Below are 20,506 nucleotides of genomic sequence, written 5' to 3'. Positions count from 1 at the left end.
TTTTACTGTATAATATCTCCATGTCAATTTTGGTGCAACGTATTTTTAAAATAATTAACCAGTTGACCCATTCTTCAATATTTCAGTAATGATAGTGCCCCCAGATGATGTATATGTTTATTTCATGTTTTGTCTTGAGGGCAGGAGTACTCTAATTTGAGAAGCACAAAGTTGAATATGTAAAAAAAAAAAGAAAAAAAAGAAAGAAAAAAGTGTTTAAAAATCAGCAATCAATAAATATTAGATGAATAAATAAATGAAATACCTTACATGATGAAATAAATTTCAGAGAGATTAAAGTTATTCAATCACAAAATTTTTAGTAAATACATGTAAATGTATATTAATTGAGTAACTGGAGAAGTTTCTAAACTTAAAAATAATTGAAGAAATCAAGGGAAAAACAGACTTGGTTACATAAATATTAAAAGCTCATTTATTCTATGAAGAGTGAGCAAAATTACATTCAAATCACAGTTTACTGTTAATTTGCTGCTATAGTACTTTATATTATCTAGAGCTCACGACATCCTGAGGCAATTGTGGAAACAACAGAATAGTTTGACTGGGCCTTGGAAAGGCGACCTGGGATACTTGATCGTTTGTCCTGTAACAAACTTTAATACAGCCAATTCCGTTTCCACATACTACTGAGACTCAACAAACATTCTCTGCAATTGCTACTTAAAGTGTGATCTGAGAGCCAGCAGCTCCAACATCACCAGTGAGCTTGTTAGAAATATAAGCTATCTAGCTCTGCCTAATGAAACAGAATCTGTGCATTTTAGCAAATACCCTAGGTGATTTGTATGCACTTTAAGTCTGAGACACACTCTTCTACAGGGCAATCTATTAATGCAATTATAAAAATCTGAACACAAGGTGGCAGCGTTTCCTACCCCTTCAGATCCTTTCTCAGATTTGAAACAAAGTTCCCTTTAAAATTGGATTAGGCCAGTGTTTGTGTGTTAAGGGCTGGGTAGGCTTGTCACTAATTGGCTAGGTAGAGAGTAGAGATTTCCTCTGATGGAAGAAGCCCAGTAACACCCACCAGACTAAAGAGAATGGCTGTTGGACTGAGAAACTGAGTCAGCATTTCAGGTCCCAATTGGGGAGAAGAATGGAGTTGTTTCTGGGCGTTGTTTTGGTGATTTTGTGGCTTCCAGTGCATTGTGAGTTGGAGGTGATGAGGGCAAAGCGATCCAGGGATCTAGCCCACTGTCTGGAGGGGAAAGGGCTGGGATCCATTCTGCCGCATCTTCGGTTATATCTGGAGTTGTGGGAAGAAAATATGACTCTTGAGAGTGTCGGTGTAGTGACTAAACTTTGTGTTTCTGGCATGGTGTTTCTGCCTAGGGGTGAGCAGCCAAAAGGTGGAACAGAATCCTCAGACCCTGAGCATCCAGGAAGGTGAAGAGGCCATTCTGACCTGTAACTATGCAAATATTTCTCCAGTGTTAGTACAATGGTACCAACAAGATCCGGGAAGAGGCCTGGTCTTCTTGCTACTAGTTCGTGAAAATGAGGGCAAGAGAGAGATGGAAAGACTGAGGGCTACCTTTAATACCGCCATCAAACAGAGTTCCTTTCATATCGCGGCCTCCCAGCCTGCAGACTCAGCCACCTACTTCTGTGCTGCAGACACATAGCAAGGCCCTGCCACCGGCTTCCTGCTCTGAAACTCTGCTAAACATTCAGTCAACAGAGCTGCTGGCTGTGCTATCCCCGAAAGGCTTACCACAGCTCTTGGCAAAAGAAACTGAGAGTTATTTGAAAGGGGTAAAGTGTAGAAGAAGGGCCCAGCTGGGATCCCTGTAGTAGAAGCATCACGGTGCTCCGGCTCCACTTTTCTGCCATATAACTTAACAAAAGATTGTTCCCAGTGGTTTGACCCAGATCTTGGAATGTCCCCTGACGTAAAAAGTTGCCCTGAAACTTATGATTAATGCCCTTATGCTTTCTGATCACAATCCTTCTGGTCTAGCATTCTTTCCAGACAGCTTCCATCTTTGTTTCTGGGTTGCTAACACCCCCGGAGGACCATTTGCCAGAGTAATGGCCCCGTGAAGCACGACAGACACTTGGAACCACCGTGTAGCCCCTGGAATAACGCCCAGATTTTCCCTTAAACACCCTAAGCTGGACCGAGAAGGGAAGGCAGTTTTGAAGGTGTTAACCTGCTGCCTTCTCAGATCACTGGTGCTCTGACAATAAACTCTTATCCTAAATATCCCAACTCCTGTGTGGGTATTGGCTGAGTGGCACAGGCAGTGTGAGTCCCGGACTCGGTTGCCCTCTGGCTTCAGTGTGAGACAGCACTGGATTGACTGGGAGCAGGGACACATCTTATATTTGCAGTACGGCTGCTACCGACTGTATGACTTTGAGAAATGCCTGAGATTTGCAGGTCTCAGTTTCTTCATCTAAAAATGATGGGTTTAAACGTGATTCTTAAGCTTTGGTCAGCTCTGAAATTCAATCGAAATTTTGTTTTTCAAAGACACAGTAAACAAAACATCCTGAAGAATGTCTGAGAGAAGGAAAGAGAATTTGCTTTATTATTCTTATTTTTAAGACAGCTCATTCTGTTCAGTTTTTGTGAGTAGACCAAAATAGCACGAGATATATACAGGGTTAAGCACATTCCTCTTAAACATAAAAAACATATTCCTCTAGATTAATTTTTTAAAATTAATTAATTAATTAATTTTTTATGGTTGCATTGGTTAATGCAATCCAATAAGTTTCAGCTTTACATTTACCAGTAAGGCATATGTATATATACGTGTGTGTGTGTACACACACACACACATATACATATACACACATTGTGTGTTCACTTCCCATAGCAAACGTTTTTAAGAACCTTCTAAACTGAACATCAAAAATAATGATGATGATGATGATGATGATGTTACCGAAATAGAGGGAGTTTGTATTGTCTGCACACTTTAATGCCAAATGAGACATGAGCAGGGATTTGCAGAAAAAAAAGTAAAGATTTATTTACAAAAACGTTACCAAACTTGAAGACACAGGTGAGCTAGCACTTAAAGACCTGGCTTCCTAATGGACTCTAGGGGATAGATTATATAAAGGAAAACTCATTAGCCATGGTAGCTAAGGGAGTTGGGATTATGGGCTCTACTGATTGGTCAGGGTAAAGTTAGGAGGCAGTTGAGCATTGCACCAAGTCGGGATGTCAGTCACGGCATCATGCTGTCCGGATTCAAGGGGATGCTGGTTGGGTCATTCGGCCTTCATGGGTCTGGAGCTGAAACACTACTGAGGTCAAGATGTTATCTTTAGTTTGACTTTCACTGTTTCTATGATCCATAGACCTGAGGCTTTGTTCCTAAGACTTTTTGATGCTGACCTAAGGGCCTAATGATTACTGGAGTGGTGATGCAGTATGCAGGAAGGTGGAAGGATAAGGAAAGAAAAGAAGCAAGTGAATACCCGCCCAGTTTGAATCCAGGAGAAAAAGAAGAGAAAAAAGTCATTTTAAAGAAATAACGATTTCCATGGTTATAAAGATAATGACGATGAAAAGGAAAAAAAGTTGACTAGTGTTTTTTACCACATATCTTCTGAACAGATGAGTATGCTATATTAAGCAACATGCCATAAGTCATGAGCATCACGAAGATAGTTTTAGAGCTTTTATTTACTATGTGTGTGATATCAGTTGACTGAGTCTACATGTAATTCTCTTTAAATGAGGAACATTGCACCTCCTTATGGTAGGCATAGGTTCTGAGTTGAGGACTTTTGTATTTTTTTTTTTTTTTTTTTTACCCAGCAGTGCCATTTCAGTTGGAGGGGAGCAGAATATGCCATCCCCAAATATACCTCTTTGACATAAAGATTATTTTGAGCTGATTATTTTTAAGAAAGAGTAGATACGGAAGCAGCTCTGAAAGCTGAGCAGAAGTTACCCTTGTGTAAGGAACATTTATTTACTTTTATAAGGAAATTTTCATTAGTAAATGTACTTGGAAGAGGAGGGTCACTCTAAATCTCTCTAAATTTATGAAAGGAGAAGGCCTTGACTTAAATCTGCATAACAACTCTAATCTTGTTTACTGTGCTTTTGCCTCAAAACCTCCCACAACTGGCTTCCCTCCAATCAACATCTGCATCTTTTTTTTTTTTTTTTTTTTTTTTTTAAAGCTGAAGATGGTATTTAAAGTAATAACATGGGTCATTTCTGGGGAGTTCTCGGTTTTCCTGGGTCTCTTCCATGTATAAGGAATTATACATATTATTAAACTTGTTTGTTTTTCCTGTTAATCTGTCTTTTATTATCACGGACAGAGGGGGTTGGTGTCAGCCAAGAACCTGGAAGGGGAAAGGAAAATTATTTTTCCTCCCTGATGCCCATTTTCTCTGAAATTGATCTCCTGGGGTGGTGGTTACTCTTTTAGTCCCAGGAGTCTACAAGCTGAAGTGAGTGTGGAGGAAAAAACTCTTTTTAAAACATTATACTTTGCTTTTTGGCCACAATCCCATACGACCCTCATTTGACAAGATCTGACTGTCACCCTTATCAAACTGCTGGTTCTCTGTCTATGTTAGATTTCATTACCAAACTGCTCTCACATCTTATTTTTCTCAGAGGTATTTCTTAGCTTTGGTCTGCTGGTGGCACTCCTATGATTCTAGGGTTAATGCAGATATATTTTTGCCGTGTCCTTAATTTCTTCAAAGATTACTTGTTTTTTATCGTGCAATGACTTCAGCAGTCTACTCGGTTTCATCTGTAGATAATTCAAATCTATCAATAGTCTCTTGATGAGGTGGTGTCCTAAATTGGGTATAATATTTCAGTCACGTTCTAAGCAGATACCCATGGGATTGTACTTTTTAATCTGAATATTCTTTATTGTTGTTGTTGATCTGAAGCCACTGAATCTTAATAATTCTGATTTAGTTAGACAAAGATAATCTTACTTCATTTTCATAGATGAGGGCTTGTGTTCTAATCTGTTATTTTGTACATCTGAGCTCATTAATTTCACCAGCCAAGGCAATTATCTTCACATCCTACTGCGTCCTCAAAATCTGATGCTTACTTACTGCCAGCAAGGCCCCCCAAAGCTCAGCCTAGGGAGCTTAATCTGATCATCTCTGTTTAAGGAGTGACTCCATTGCTTTCACAGAAAGGCTCCAAAGGACTCCAAATTAGACTTACTGTCTAATCAATTTCTCTGTAAAGTAAATTACTATATTTTACAGACCTTATTTTTCATTGAGGCAAGGATCAATAAGATCTACAGAGGGTAGAGCATATATTTGGAAAAAAAGGAATATATTCAGTGGAAAATTTTGATACATCTCAAAAGATACATCTGAAAAAAAATTAGCTTCCTGGGAGGAGTCTGGATCTTTGGTCCTATGTCTAGCCTCCAGGGGGTGATGTTGGACAAACTAGAGATCCTTTTTTCTCTGAAGATCAGCACCTTCCCCTAAGCCTCCGCCTTCCTGAAACTAGCCTATTGAAGCACCCTCCTTGAATTCTTTGAAGACAGAGACAAGAGAGGAGAATGAGGAGAGATTAGAAGCCCCCATGGTTATCTAGCAGTTTTTGTATTTTTACCCAAACAAAGGACTTGTGTAGTTCAACCTTACTCATCCCTATTTCAGAGAGCTGGGATCTACTGCTGTTTTCCGGCCTGCTCAAGGGAGAGCTTCCACAAAGAAGCCGGCGGCATTTCCATTGCTCAGCCATGCTCCTGGTGCTCATCTCAGTGCTGGGGATGCTTTTCGCCTTGAGTGAGTAATAGTCTATTCTGGTCCTTAGTTGCATAGAAGTAACATTTTTCTTGTTTACATTTTAGCAGGAATACTTAGGTTTCACAGTGAAGTCTGCACTGCTTTCACTGATAAAACTTGAATTTTGCAGGAGGCGCCAGAGCCCAGACAGTGACCCAGCCTGACAGCCACATCGCTGTCTCTGAAGGAGCCTCCCTGGAGCTGAGGTGCAAGTATGTGTACACTGGAACCCCTTATCTCTTCTGGTACGTCCAGTATCCCAGCCAAGGCCTCCAGCTTCTTCTCAAATCCTACTCAGGGAACACCTTGGTTAAAGGCGAGAATGATTTTGTGGCTGAATTTAGGAAAGATGACTCTTCATTCAACCTGAAGAAACACTTTGCTCATTGGAGTGACTCAGCTGAATACTTCTGTGCTGTGAGTGCCACAGTGCTGGGGACTGCACTGGGAGCTGAACACAAACTCTGTGAGACACTAAGGAAGATAATTGCATGTGAAGGATTGTGGATTCTGACATTGTAGAAGCCATGATCTTCTTATCGCACAGTGTAGAGGTGCTCAGGGACTTGCCGAGCTGTTGCGGAGATGGTTAGGAAGAAGAGCCGGAGCCTGGAAATGCTTTTAGTAACATTGATGAGGGAGAGGAGGAATGGCAAGGAATGGCAATGCTAGCATCCTCTACCCCTGTCTCTATGGCTTTTTATTAAGTTTCGCAACAGTGCCGGCTTTGTGATTAAAAAATAGTTACTCTAAGATCAGCAGATACAAGTGGATACAGGCTACAGCTAACTCCCAGAGTCAGCCTCAAAGCCACCTCTGTGTTATCAGCTTTTTCTCCTCTTAAGTATCTCTTTCTAGTACCTACCACCGTGTTATCAGCTATTTCTTCTCTTTTTCTTATCCTTGTCCCTAGAGCAAGAAGTCCCAAAATAGGTCAGGCGTGTGCGCCCTCCCTGCAATGTGTCCTTGTGTGCAAGTCCACATCTGCTTCTGATGACTGTGTTGCTCCAAGCACCAGGCATCCCGCCAGGACTGCAGGCATTTCTCACAACACTGAGCCAGTGTGGGGTGGATATACTTACTACATTAGTGATTGGATATGAAAGTTGAGACATGGCATCAGGATTGTTTTACTTTCCATTCATCATTTTACCTTTCGATAATCCAAAACAAAAGATGGATTCCTTCTGAGGACATCTCCTTCTTACAAATTTGCTTGCCTTCCCAAATTGCTAATTTTAAGATAGGTTTTCTGGAATTGTTTTTTCTGGCTCCATTCTGTGTTGGTTTTTTCCCCTTCTTAGTAGGTACTCATCTAGGAAGGAGGACATGTTTGGCTTGGTGAATAGCTAAGAATATGGCATGCTCATGCAAATTTTAGTAAATCATTAGACGTATTGCAGAAAGAAGGGTGAATAACTCAAAATTTTCAGTATTTCTTCAAAGACTGTTGAGAAGAGAGGACATACTAAATCGAGGTGTCAAATTCCATTTGTTTTAAAGTAGGTTCCCAGTTATAATAATAGATTTCTATTTTTTAATATCTGAAATTTTGTAAATTCATACTGGAAATCTTCAAAATTGATGGGACAATAACTTTGCCAATTTATTACACATGCTGTCATTGTTTTCTGCTGTTATTCTGTTTTCATATGGCATTACTGTTGGAATTTTGAAATTGTTTCTCATCTGTTTCACATTGCAATTATAATGTATAAAGTTTAACAATGTGTGGCCCCTGAAAGTACACTGACGAAAAATTTCATTGGGGCCTTTCTGCGCTACCCAGAGAGGGGTCTGTACGGTGTTGTTGTCGGTTGCCATGTAACTGAAGGGAAACTTTCACAATGTCCAGAGCCCTTGGTGCCCTGCAAATGAAGGAAGAGAGGGTCCTCAAATTCCTTGCAGTAGGAACTCATTTAGGTGGCACCAACCTTGACTTCGAAATGGCACAGTACATCTTCAAAAGGAAAAGTGATGGCATCTACATCATAAATTTGAAGAGAACCTGGGAGAAGTTTCTGCTGGCGGCTCGTGCCACTGAAAACCCAGCTGATGTCAGCATCATGTTGTCCAGAAATACGGGTCAGTGAGCTGTGCTGAAGTTTGCCATTGCCACTGACGCTACTCCTATCGCTGGTGCTTCACTCCTGGAAACTTCACTAAGCAGATCCAGGCAGCCTTCCAGGAGCTGAGACTTCTGGTGGTCACCAATCCCAGGGCCGACCGGCAACCCCTCACAGAAGCATCACATGTTAACGTGCCTACCATCCCTCTGTGTAACACAGACTTTCTTCTGCACTATGTGGACACCGCCATCGCTTGCAACAACAAGGGAATTTACTCGGTGGGTTGATGTGGTGGATGCTGGCCCGGGAAGTCCCGTGCATGTGTGGCACCATCTCCTGTGGGAGGTCATGCTTGATCTCTGCTTCTACAGAGATCCTGAAGACCTTGCAAAGGAAGGAAGAGCAGGCTGCTGCTGAAAAGGTTGTGACCAAGGAGAATTTTCAGGGCGAATAGATTACTCCGGGTCTCGAGTTCACTGCTGTGCGACCTCAAGTCGCAGACTGGTCTGAAGGTGTTCAGGTGCCCTCTGTGCCCTATTCAGCAGTTTCCTACTGAAGCCTGGAGTGCTCAGCCTGCCGCTGAAGACATGTCTGCAGCTGCCACTGCTCGGGCCACTGAATGGCTAGGAGCAACCACTGATTGGTCCTAAGCTGTTCTTCTACAAACTCTTAAAATGGAAATAAGGTTGATGGAAAATGAACAGTTTGTAAAAGTCAAAAAAATAATAATAATTCCAGTGGGAATTAAAAGATCAAAGGGCATGTGAAAAGTATGACTCTTGACTAGAATGAAAATCTCTACGAGAAGATTGTATGGTTAAGGATCCGAAAGTTAATGATGACTTTGAAAAAAAGTAAAGGGAAGGTTGTGGAGGAAGTTTTGACTTTTTAGTTGTGTATGTCCTGATGCTGTGATGGATAAGAGATGAAGATTTTAGAAATTCTAAGATATAGAGAATTATAGTGGATTGTATTTAGTGATTTACCTTAGCCGGAGGGGACATTGGTAAAAATCAGCATTATTTTTCAAGTCATATTGATATGTCTACTTGTATTATATGCATTTGAAGGATTTCTAAAAATGGAATAAAAGATGTAAAATTATTCATGAGAAATTTATGCTGAATTAACCTGCTTTGTTTTGAGAGGCTGCTTATAAGAATTGTGGTCACCATCTTAGATCCATGACCCAAGATGACCACATATGTGTGTTTTCTTTGTATGTATGAGAAGAAGAAACGCCAGTTTCTTTCGATTTCAGACTGAAGCTGAGTACTGAGGAGGTATAACTCCTGGCACCAAGCACCTGGGAAAACATTTTCCATCCTTACACTAGCAATGCTGCCTGAGCAGTCATAGTTAATTTTATTTGCATAATTATTTTATAATTGTTAAAATCTTTACATAATACATAATATATTAAGGGGAAAGAAGAAATTCTTAATTATTTTAACATAAATGCATTTTCTATATGAAATATTAAAATATTTTTAAAATATATAAAATATATTAGAGGATTATATTATCTATATCTTTCCAAATAAATAGTTATATCTCAATATGAGATTTCAATTTTAAAAAAACAAAATATTACAGATAAAGTTGCCAACTCCTTTATTTTTCTCCTCAGTCTCTCTTTCTATTTCCCAAGACAACCTTATGAACTTTTTCAAGTGTGTGTTTTTATACTGCTGATATATATATGTTTATCTGTAAACAATGTGTGGTGATGTATTTTCAAAATTTACCCAAATGTTATCTTATCGTATATGTAATTCTGAAACTTGCTTTCTTAAATTAAAAATATTTTTGAGATATAGAAAAATTTATACATATAGATAAATTGTATTACTTTAACTGCTATGTGGTATCCCATCTTAGGAATAAATCATATATCCCTTTTTGATGTATCATGCAATGTCAAGAGCAGTGGTCTTAAGCTCAACTAGATAATCATTTACAAAGCTCAAAGTCACATAAATTTTGGTTTCCCTCATGCCAGAAGTGTTTTTAAGTAGAGTCTCATGGGCTGTTTACACAGGAGTTCAGGGACTATTCTTTTTTCAACTCTCCTGTCCCTTCTCCCACATCGAGTGCTCAGGTGCTCAAGCGAACAGAACCAAATAGGCCACTCAGAAACCCCTTATCCTGTATCTCCTGCAACAGTTACATAATCACTGCCCCGAAGCTAGGGTGTCCTACCAAATATTCACAGTTCATTTACAGTCTAGACGTAATTTACCAACAAGAGATCATTTGACCACAGCAATGTTGTACAGTAGTACAGCTGATGTTACACTTTTATCAGATTTCCAGGTGAACACAGGTAGCATACAGGTAGACATTTTTTCATGTAGGAGAGTCTCGTTAATCCTTTACTCAATGAGTGTTTTGAATTTTGTATTATTATAAAGTTTTACAAGGAATATAATTGTATATAATTCCTCATCCATAGGCACAGAATGTTCTATGTTATATACACAGAAGGGGCGTTACCGGGTTCTAAGATTTACATTTTTAACAACTTACTGCCATTGTCAAATTGCTCTTCAAAATGTTCTTACCAGTTTTCACTTTCATCAGCAGCACAAAAGAACCTCCACTTCCTCACATTGTGTACTTGATATTCCCTGAATCACACATCCTGTCTACCCTACTTGTGCTTCTTTCATTTCTCAAATAGACTCTTTGTACTCAAATCCCTTTTTCAAGATTGGCTTCTGGAGAAATTCAGTCTAAGATTTCTTTCGGTACAGAAGCGGTCTTAGCCAGTGAATTGACGGAATGAGTCTCTGGAATTAAGTTATTCACGGTCATATGACAATGAAGATCGCACAATTAGAGATAAGTGGGTTGGTGATAAGTCCTGACAGGTAGTAATTACTTGGGGTGAATTGTCATGGGATTCGGGTATAAGCTATTGCCCTAGCTTATGTGATAACCTTAGTTTTTGAGAGGTATTGTGATCATGGTAAATTGAGGTGCTGTGGAGTTGGTTAGTAGTTAGTTTCCAGCAAGGAAGAGCAGGAACAATGGAACCAGCCAACCGCACTATGTTTGTGTTTTCACCATCATTAACCGACAGTGATCTTCAGAAGATAATGGCTGCTACTTCCTGCCTGCTTCCCAAATCTTGTAAAAATTCACTTTTGTACTCAGAAAGGGATTTGTAGTTTTCTCTGGAACCAAGTTGACAATACAGAAAACTAAGAACCACTATGAACAACAAGAATATCTTAACCTCCTGCATAGCATACTCTTTTGATCCCGAGATCCCTCACATCTTCTTTTATTACATTCAGTGGGAATTACTCGGAAATCATTGCATATGTAAACAGATGGAATGATTATAGCTCCAGCTCTAAGTGGTGGAGAACTGTCATTATTATAAACAGGAGACCTTAGATGAGAGAAGTGGGGATAGGATCAGCAAGCCTGGAATTCAGAATTTAAAAACAAAACGGTGTGACTAGTGAAACAGTAGCCGCAGATACACATTAGCAGTGTCTCTTCTCAGTGATAAAGCAAATATCTTATGTCATTTATCACACACATATTCAAAAGTATTTTAAACAATTTATGAAGGGCATATGACACATCTGAAGAGCTCACAGTGAGGTTTTAATAAGACTTAAAACTTTCATGTAAGAATAGAACATGATACATTGTCATTAGCTTAATCCCTGCTCTTTGTGTGGTGGTTCTTTTTATGTAGAGTCTCATTATTCTGGAAAAAAACGGAACAAAAATTCTGAATGACAATTTCTGAAATAGTATAGTTGTCATAATCAATTTTCAGTTATTATCTGTATTAAAGATTATAGAAGTCTTCTGATCACACAACAGTGCTACTAGTTTCTGTAGGTTTAAACTGCATTTAGGTTGGGCCTGGTTAGTACTTGTATGGGAGACCACCTAGGAATACCAGTTGCTGTCGGCATTCAAACAAACAAACAAACAAACTACAATTAACATAGTGTAGATAAGGACTTAGTTTACTGGTATGCTGCATTGAATATTGCCAACTGGACATCTTCCTCATCTCCTTTAATACACTACCTTGATTTCCTGAGGATAACCCAAACTAGGTTTTGCACAATCCTTTCTTTCATTATCTAACTTAAATTGTGTGATAGTAGAAAAGTGGAAGAGAAAGAGAAGCCATTATTCTTGTGCATTGGCTGGGGTCAGACAGCTGAGGTTACCAGCAGTGGCTTTGTTGGACTCCTGGGTTTCTTCCTGAGAAATCACACGTTTTGCTACTGCAGGCAGCTGGATTCATTATACTTCAGAATTTCTTGTAATTAATCTTTCTCATTTTTTTCTTTATTATCTCTGACAATATCTGTATGTTTAATTTCTTGTATTAAATTTCCTTCTACTTAAAATATTTGAATTTTTTTCTACTTTTTATGACTTGCGACTAATACACTTTGGTAAATCTAAGTCCTTTAAGCAGAGCTTCTTGAGCTCCTGAAGTCAGGACATCTGAATAAAATTTATTATTAGCTGGTAATTAGCTTAAGCAATGTTTCGTTATTGATCACATAGCTTTAATATATTCTACTTAAAGCTACTGCTACAATTCCTCAAATGACATTCATATACTTATGATCTCATAATGTGGATGATAGATTCCCTCAGAGGAATGGAGAGTGCTGTACGCAAGAAACAAAGTTGACTTGAAAAAATAAAGAGAATCATGGACAATGAGTGCTCACTCTGTTTATTTCTGCTTTGACTTCAGGTAGAATAAGTTAGAGGCATTGACCAAAAACCAGGAAAAAAGGAGGAAGACACTCCTTGCTCACAGAGAGTTGACAGAAGTAGAAGGGAAAAGGAATAGAGAGAAGCAACTGTGAATCTAAATAATATCTAGATCTACATTTTTGGACCCAAATCTGAAGCTGGTTACTATTTATACCTTGATGCAGGACTATGTAGCTGCTTCTTCCGATGTGATGTCATGGAGAGTAAGATTTTATGATGCACACTGAAAAATTCTTCTATGTTCAAATATACATAACAGTAGAGCTCAATAGATAAAAGGCATACTTTTCCATTTTTGTCCCATGAACGGTCCGAGTTTTTTTGTTGTAAGTTGAATTGGAAAAATACTGAGAGTAAGCAGTATTTGTTTTTGCTACTGATTTTAGTAGTACCATGAAAAAAGAATGACTTTAAACATCTGTGAAGATTGGAGGCACTTTCCCATACTGATCCAGAAAAAGTTCAGTGAGACCTCAACTGTCCTCTTAGTTCAGGGTTCCTGAAGGTTATCAATTGTTAGAACACTGGTTATATCAGAAACCACCTTAGATTTTTATCTTCCCAGATCTTACTTCTGGAGATTATGATTTTGTAAAATGGAGAGATCTCCACATTATGCTTTTAAGATGATCACTGACTAACACTTATATAAAAAGTAAATTTCATCCTTGGTCTAAAATGCTTCTGTACATCAGCAGACCCGTCTCCACCAATACTAGAAGCTGATATTGAACTCATTCTTGTTTTTAAGGCAAATCTACAATATCTGAAAATCCTATCCTGTCATGAAAATAATTTTTTTGAGCAGTATTGGTCAGTTGGGCAGTTGGATATATGCAGAGCGCATACTTGAGGCAAAATTTCCATTAAAAGTTTAGCCTTAAAATATTTTGCCTGATGCCCATGGGCCAATCGAGTGATCTGAGAATCATTAAAATCCTAAGGGAGAAGAGAGCGATGCCAGAAAATTTTATAGAGATTTAATAACTTTAATTCTATATTTGTTCAATGCTAAGAGTTACATTTTATCATTTTTATGTCAATATCTATGTAATATAGGATTTCCATTTTTTACTTTGGAAAATTTTGATTAATTTATGTTTCTTTCAATTGTATTTGCAATGTGGTATTTTAAGTAGCAGAAATTTCTCAAAGACCATCCATTTATGCATTTATTTATGCATGTAAATATTTTTGACCACCTGCTGATAAGTGTCCAACATTGTCGTAAGTGTGGGAACAGAGTGGTAAAGAAAGTTTGTCATCTCAAATCATCTGCTAATATTAAACATGTATTGTTGAATTTCCTCTGATTTTATCTTACACATTTCTTATATAATATTTCCATGAATCACAAGGAGACGAAAAATGGCTAAATAAGAACAAGTAGAATTTAATTCTTCTCAGAAATATCATGATATGGAGCTTCCAAGTCATGCAGTGTGCTGGGGAAAAAAATAGGCTTATGAAAACAAAGTAGTGTTTTGATTTAAAAAGGATCATATTGACAGTTAACAGGTGTCATTAAAAAAAGAAAAAAAGGCCAGCTACTTAAAATACTACATTGCAAATACAATTGAAAGAAATGCAATTTAATCAAAGTTTTCCTAAGAAATCATGGAAATTCTATACTACACAAATATTGACTGACAGTTGAGAGAACATGGTAACATTCCTATGAGTTTAGTATCTTGTCCACAAGGGGGTGCATTTTTCTAACACATGCACTTTTCCTGCTTAAAGTCTCAGCTCACATTCATCCTTTCGCTGTGACCTTAAACTTTCCTCACACTAAGAAGTCAAGAGCCAAGGACACCAGAGGACCTAAGAATGAACTCTTGTCCAGGATCAGTGATTGTGCTCTTCTTAATGTTTGGTAAGCCAAATGCACAGAAGCTTGTTGTCTTTCGTTTCATTATATTGGAAGCGTTTGACCATGATTTTCTTCAAGTGGTAAAGCTCCAGATCAGGACCAGTGTCACCAGAACCATTATTGTTATTTTTTTTGTTTCCTCAGGAAGAAGCAGTGGAGACTCAGTGACCCAGGCACAAGGCCAGCTGACCCTTACAGAAGGGGCTTCCCTGAATGTGAGCTGTATTTACTCATCCTCATCATACCCCACTCTTTTCTGGTATGTTCAGTATCCTGGGGAAGGTCCACAGCCCCTCCTGAAAGCCACGAGGTCTGGTGACAAGGCAAGCAACCAAGGTTTTAAAGCCACATACCGCAAAGAACCAAATTCCTTCAACTTGGAGAAAGCCTCAGTCCAAGAGTCAGATTCAGCTATGTACTACTGTGCTCTGAGTGACACAGTGACAGAAACTGCAGGGGGAGCTGAGCACAAACTCTGAGCAACAACAAGGAGCCTGGATGCTGAGTGTTTGATGCAATGATTTAGAAACCAAGAGCTAGTCTACTACTGTTGTCACCCATCAGTCACTCTCTAGACACTCTGGTTGGTATGAAAGTCATTTAAATCAACTCCAAGAACACAGCAGAGGAGCAAGAAGTAAACATGCTTCATGCGAAACGCAGTAATGGCGAGCGTGAAAACAGATTCCTTAATCACAGATGAAATGTATGATTTTCAAAGAATAAAGCCTCAGGATGAATGAAATGGTCTATGTGTTCATCTTCGCTTAAAATTCTAGCCCCCTGACCTTGTCCCTGGGCATCCAGGGACATATTGTATTTAGAGACAAACCTGTAACAGGTGAGCATGCAAATGCTTCATGTCTTCCTGACAAACTAGGATAAAAAGGGAAGATGTCTAGGGAAACATTTGCCCAAGAAACAATGGGTTCTTTTTTCATTATCAATTAATCTTTTTTTTTTTTTTTTGTGGCGACATTGGTTAACGAAATCTGGTAAGTTTCAGCCATACCTTTTAACAGTAAGGCATGTGTATATTTACATTGCGTGTTCACCTCCCATAGTTAAATTTGTTTCTGTCACCACATATTAGTCTCCCTTTATCCCATTTATTGCCCCTCTCTCCTCTCCCCCCATCCTTAGGCAATCAGTAGTCTATTGTCCATGTCCACAAGTCTCTGTTTGTTTGTCCTGCTTCTTTGTTGCTTTTAGATTTATATCCCACATACAAGTTATATCATGTGATTTTCAATTTTTCTGTCTGGTTTATTTCGCTTAGCATGATTACCTTGAGGTCTATCAATGTTGTCACAAATGGAAGTATTTCATCTCTTCTTATGTCTGAGTGATATTCCATTGCATATACGTACCACAGCCACTGTAGCCAATCATCTATCGTAGGACACTTTGGTTGCTTCTATGTCCTAACCACCATGAATAATGCTGCTATGAACATCAGTGTACAAATATCTTTCCAGATATGGTTTTCAAGCCTTTGGGGTAAATACCCAGTAATAGGATTGCTGGATCATATGGTAGATCCATTCTTAGTGTTTTGAAGAACCTCCACACTGTTTCCCACAGTGGCTGTACCATTTTGCAGTCCCACCAGCAGTGTATGAGGGCTCCTTTTTCTCTGCATCCTCTCCAACATTTGTTATTACTTGTCCTGTTGATTATAGCTATTCTAACAGGTGTCAGATGGTGACTCATTGTAGTTTTGATTTGCATTTCCTTAATAGCTAGCAATGTTGAGCATCTTTTCATTTTTTCATTTATAATGTTGACATTTCATATGTCCTCTAGGGAGAAGTGTCTGTTCAAGTTCTCTGACCATTTTTGGACTGGATCTTTTGAAGAAACAATCGATTCTTAAAGGAAGAAATACAAGAAAGGAAGGAGGAGGAGAGATTCTTACCTATGATCACATGTATGGAAAGAAATGTTGGAATATTTCTTCCAGTTTCTCCTTGGGGAAATTACATGTCAAGCTGAGATTGGTGTTCTCCATGCACATGAAAGCAAAACTGTTATAATCTCTGCATTAGAATAGTGCCTGTATCAAAGTAATATCCTCTCAAATAATTGTTACATTAATGAATGAGTAGGAAAGCTTATTGCTGCTACCATATGAAAACTACCAATTTTCATTAAACAAATTTATTCGATGAAGAATTATTTGCACTTACTCTGTGCCAGATCATAATCAAAGGGATAGTACACAGAACAAACAACATTTGCTGCCCTAATAGATCTTATATCCTAATAGAGTGCTCACTCCACGTTACTGCTATTCTAAGTGTTTTATGTGCATCAGATTATGTAATTCTCTCAAAAAATGTTATCTATTGCTATGCCCATTGTGTATCTGAGGATACTGAGGCACGAAGAGCGTAAGTCACTCATTCATGATCACGTAGGTGGGTAGTAGCAGAGGCAGGACTCAAAGGAAGGTTCTCAATGCATGTGACTTAAGTATTAACGTAGAGTACTCATATAAATGTATATATAGATCCCCTTGCCGGTGGTAAGGAGAAGGCTGAACAAGAAGTTAATTGGAAGTTTTGGGCATGTGTAGTTCTGACTCTAAGTTGGTCTTGCTGGCTTTTCCCCTCACACATGCAACGCAACTCTGAATAGATATAAATGTATGCAGCAGAGCCATCCCTGCTGTCTGGTGAGCTGGTAGTAAACCTGAGTCTCCCTTTCATGTGGCAGAAAAGAATATAGGAGAGAGAAGCTGGACTTGGATGCCGCCCTAGGCAGTGTACTTGGTAAAGCATGGAGATGTGTCTGAGAGCCGCCTAGGTGTTTTCTGGCTTCATTTTTGTTGTGAGATAGAAGAGAGTTTTAGTGAGGTTAATACAAAAATATCTCAGATACATTTTCCTTAGGATTTGGGACATTGGAATAGGAAGCATGGAGCAAAGAAAATTATTATTTAGTCCATTGAGGATTCATACTGAGAAATGTAGACTAGACACAAATTGGTTATCGTAAAGACTAGGTGACTAATCTCTTAGGTGTGGCATTTGCCTTTAATTAATTAGTAATTAAAGTGCTATAAAGTGCACATATTTAAGTGTACAATATGGTTAGTTTTAACATATGTATATGTCACAGTCAAGGTAATAAACATTTCTACCACCTCCAAAGCATCCTTTTGGCCTTCACAGTTCATCTGTCTTTCTACTTTGGACCTCAGAAAATCATCTTCTACATGTTGCTGTCGATTACGTTGATGAGTGTAGGTATAGTATTTTATTATTGTTTTTTCTGTTTGACTTGTCTTTAGTTTTTGGTCCCCTCTTTTTTTTTCCTGACTATTTTGAATTACTTAAATAGTTTTTAATATTCCATTTCATCTGTTGACTTTTTGTTATATCTTTTTGCACTTTTTTGAGTGTTTTTTCTAGAGATTGTAATATACATGTCTACTATTCAGAGGCTACTGAGAGCTAATACTGTATTATTATATGTAAAATGTTGAATTTTGTAAAGTATGTCTCTTTATCCATCAGTACTGAAGCTTTGTTATAGTTGTTTATACATATTACATCTACATACATTGAAAACATAGTTGTGTGCATTCTTGAAACTTAAAAGAAGAATAAGAAGTCTTTTCTATTTATCAGGTATTTATCATTTCCGCCATTCTTCCTTCATTCCTGAAGATTCAAGTTTTCCTCTGTTACCAGGGGATTTGTCTGAGATGATGTATTTCTCTTCTACCTTGAAAAATTTCTTTTATCATTTCCTCCGGAAAAGGTCTGTTGGCAACTATGTTTTTAGTTGTCCTTGAACTGAAAACGTCTTTATTTCACCATTATTTAGGAACGATGTCCACTGGATCCGCAATTTTGTGTTGACGGTATTATTTTTGCACTTCGTTTTATTTTTAATTAAAATTTTTTTTTTACTTTATTAAATACTGAGTTTATTTCATATGTATATTTTTGTCTCCCCTCCATTTCCACTTGTCTGACCAGTGCTATTCTTATGTAACATTCCATAAATATTTAAAACCGAGCACAAGGTGTCGTTCCACCTTTAAAAATTAAACTATATATTCTTGGCAACAGAACCTGGACACCACTTCTCAATCGTGGTAGGGAAAGTTCTCACTTTGTATTATAAAAAGGACAGCCAGATATCAACTGTTCTATAAATTTAAAAAGATGGCACATTTTAACAAAGTGTTTGAACTATTTTCTTAAAGAGACTTCCCCCACTGCCAGAGACCTTGAAGCCGCCTGTTCAGTCATCCGGAATCTGTTCTTCACAGAATTGATGAACTTGGCTTCCACTAAGGGAAGAAGAGCAGCTTTTTCTATACTTGCTTGCATTTTTGCTTTAACGTCTTCTACAGAACTATGTCCTTTCAGTATTTTAAGAGGTTTTTCTTTTTTTTTTATTTTCCCCAAGACTAATCTAAGTTATTTATTTAAGCCGTCTCTTGCTGGAAGCAAAAGGATGGAAGGTAAGTATGCTGGTCATGATTTGATACAGGGAAAGGTTTGCTTAGGGTCCCATACTCTTTTCTGGTCCGAGTGCAGAATAATGGTCTCAACCAGTGCTATGGTCCCCACTGGGTAGTGGCCCAGATTCTCTTCATTCATCTTCATAGCCAGTCGGAAGCGGATTCGCTTGAGGATTATGGAATAGAGTTTGGTCACCACCTCCTTAGGGAAAGCGCTTGGAACCTGATGCGGACATGGGGGCAGGTGATGAACTCAGGTGTCTTGTGCTCCCGGTGGTGCAACTTCAGGAAGATTTCAGCATGCTTGCTCCCACCCCAGGGAGCACAACGAAGTAGGTGAGGACCTTCCACACGTGAGCTGAGCCCTCCTCTCCGTGGGCGCCACTCGACATGGGCTGTGCCAGCCGTGGCCGGAACACAGCTAGCAGCCCAGAAACCCGGGACCTCGCCGTCGCTGACGTTTTTTACCAAGACCTCGTCCCGCCCACCCCATTTGTAAAGGGTTCTTGATCTTTTGATCTTGGTGGTGTTGATTTTGAGGTTTATTTATTTGTGTTTTTAAATTCCGGTTTAATTTTTGTGTGTTTTTGGCTGGAATATTTTGTACCGATTTCTTTACTGGAGCTTTTTCTTCAGCTTCCTCATCATTAAAATCATCATTTTCATCATCGTCACTGTCACCGTCATCTTCAGCAGCAGCAAGTTTCACTTTTTTTCTTTGGAAACTTGTTACCACTTCCAGGGGCAGCCTCCTCCTCTTCATCGTCTGACTCTTCACCTTCCTCCACATCTACTAAATGCTTCCCAGTAATATGCACAGGCCCTGATCCACAAGAAGGACCCCGGGTGGTGTTACTTTAAAGCCCCTAAGGGAAACTGTTGGCTGTACAGACATTTTCAAAGTTGCCAGTGTTAATTTAATTGGACTGCCTTCATAATTCATGGCCCCTGCTTCAACAACGTGTAATTCATCCATTGCGCCAGTCCCTAAATTGACCGTTCTTAAAGATAATTGGTGCTTATTTTCATCATTATCCACCTTAAAGTGATTATCTTTGTCAGCCTTTGGTTCACAACTGAAAACATAGTTCTGGAGCCTCAGGGTGCTCATGTGCAAGTCCAAGAAATCTACCATGAGGTGGTTTCATGCACTTAGGTGGGAGAGAAGGCAGAAGGATACAAATGACTACTGTTTGACAGAACAGCCGCACAGGATGAAATTATCCCAAGCACACTTTGTTTTATTTTAATTAATTATATTTGTAATTGAGGTTACATTAGTTAATGTTAGGGATAGGAAGGTCCTATCCCTATCCCCTCAGTGTGGGAACCAGACTCCTCCCTTACCTTTATGTGGGAATGGGACCCGGCATCTGGCTGGCAACGCTACATGCTCACCTCCGGTTTCACTGGGCTCTCCTCCCTTCCCTGACAATTTACCCACCCAAAATATTCCCACTGGAAAAGCCCGCCTAAAGCTCCATGTAAGTTTCAGATCCCCACCTTGCATTCGATGTTGACGCCATCTTCGGCTCAGCT

At 38.9% G+C, this 20,506-nt stretch overlaps 2 pseudogenes and 1 gene segment (V, D, J or C); 2 read left to right on the top strand and 1 right to left on the bottom strand.

The window, feature by feature from the left end:
* The first annotated feature begins 5,491 nt into the window (after positions 1 to 5,491).
* Positions 5,492 to 6,695, top strand: LOC107521091. The segment is given in 2 exon segments: positions 5,492 to 5,775; positions 5,906 to 6,695. Coding segments are annotated over 2 exon segments (438 nt in total).
* Positions 6,696 to 6,704: 9 nt separating this feature from the next.
* Positions 6,705 to 9,263, top strand: LOC107521090 (annotated as a pseudogene).
* Positions 9,264 to 18,700: 9,437 nt separating this feature from the next.
* LOC107521127 lies at positions 18,701 to 20,102 on the bottom strand (annotated as a pseudogene).
* Between the last annotated feature and the right edge of the window lie 404 nt (positions 20,103 to 20,506).

Source organism: Rousettus aegyptiacus, unplaced genomic scaffold (genome assembly GCF_014176215.1).
Source record: "Rousettus aegyptiacus isolate mRouAeg1 unplaced genomic scaffold, mRouAeg1.p scaffold_m13_p_3, whole genome shotgun sequence".
NCBI lineage: Eukaryota > Metazoa > Chordata > Mammalia > Chiroptera > Pteropodidae > Rousettus > Rousettus aegyptiacus.
This window is presented reverse-complemented; position numbering and strand designations above follow the sequence as displayed.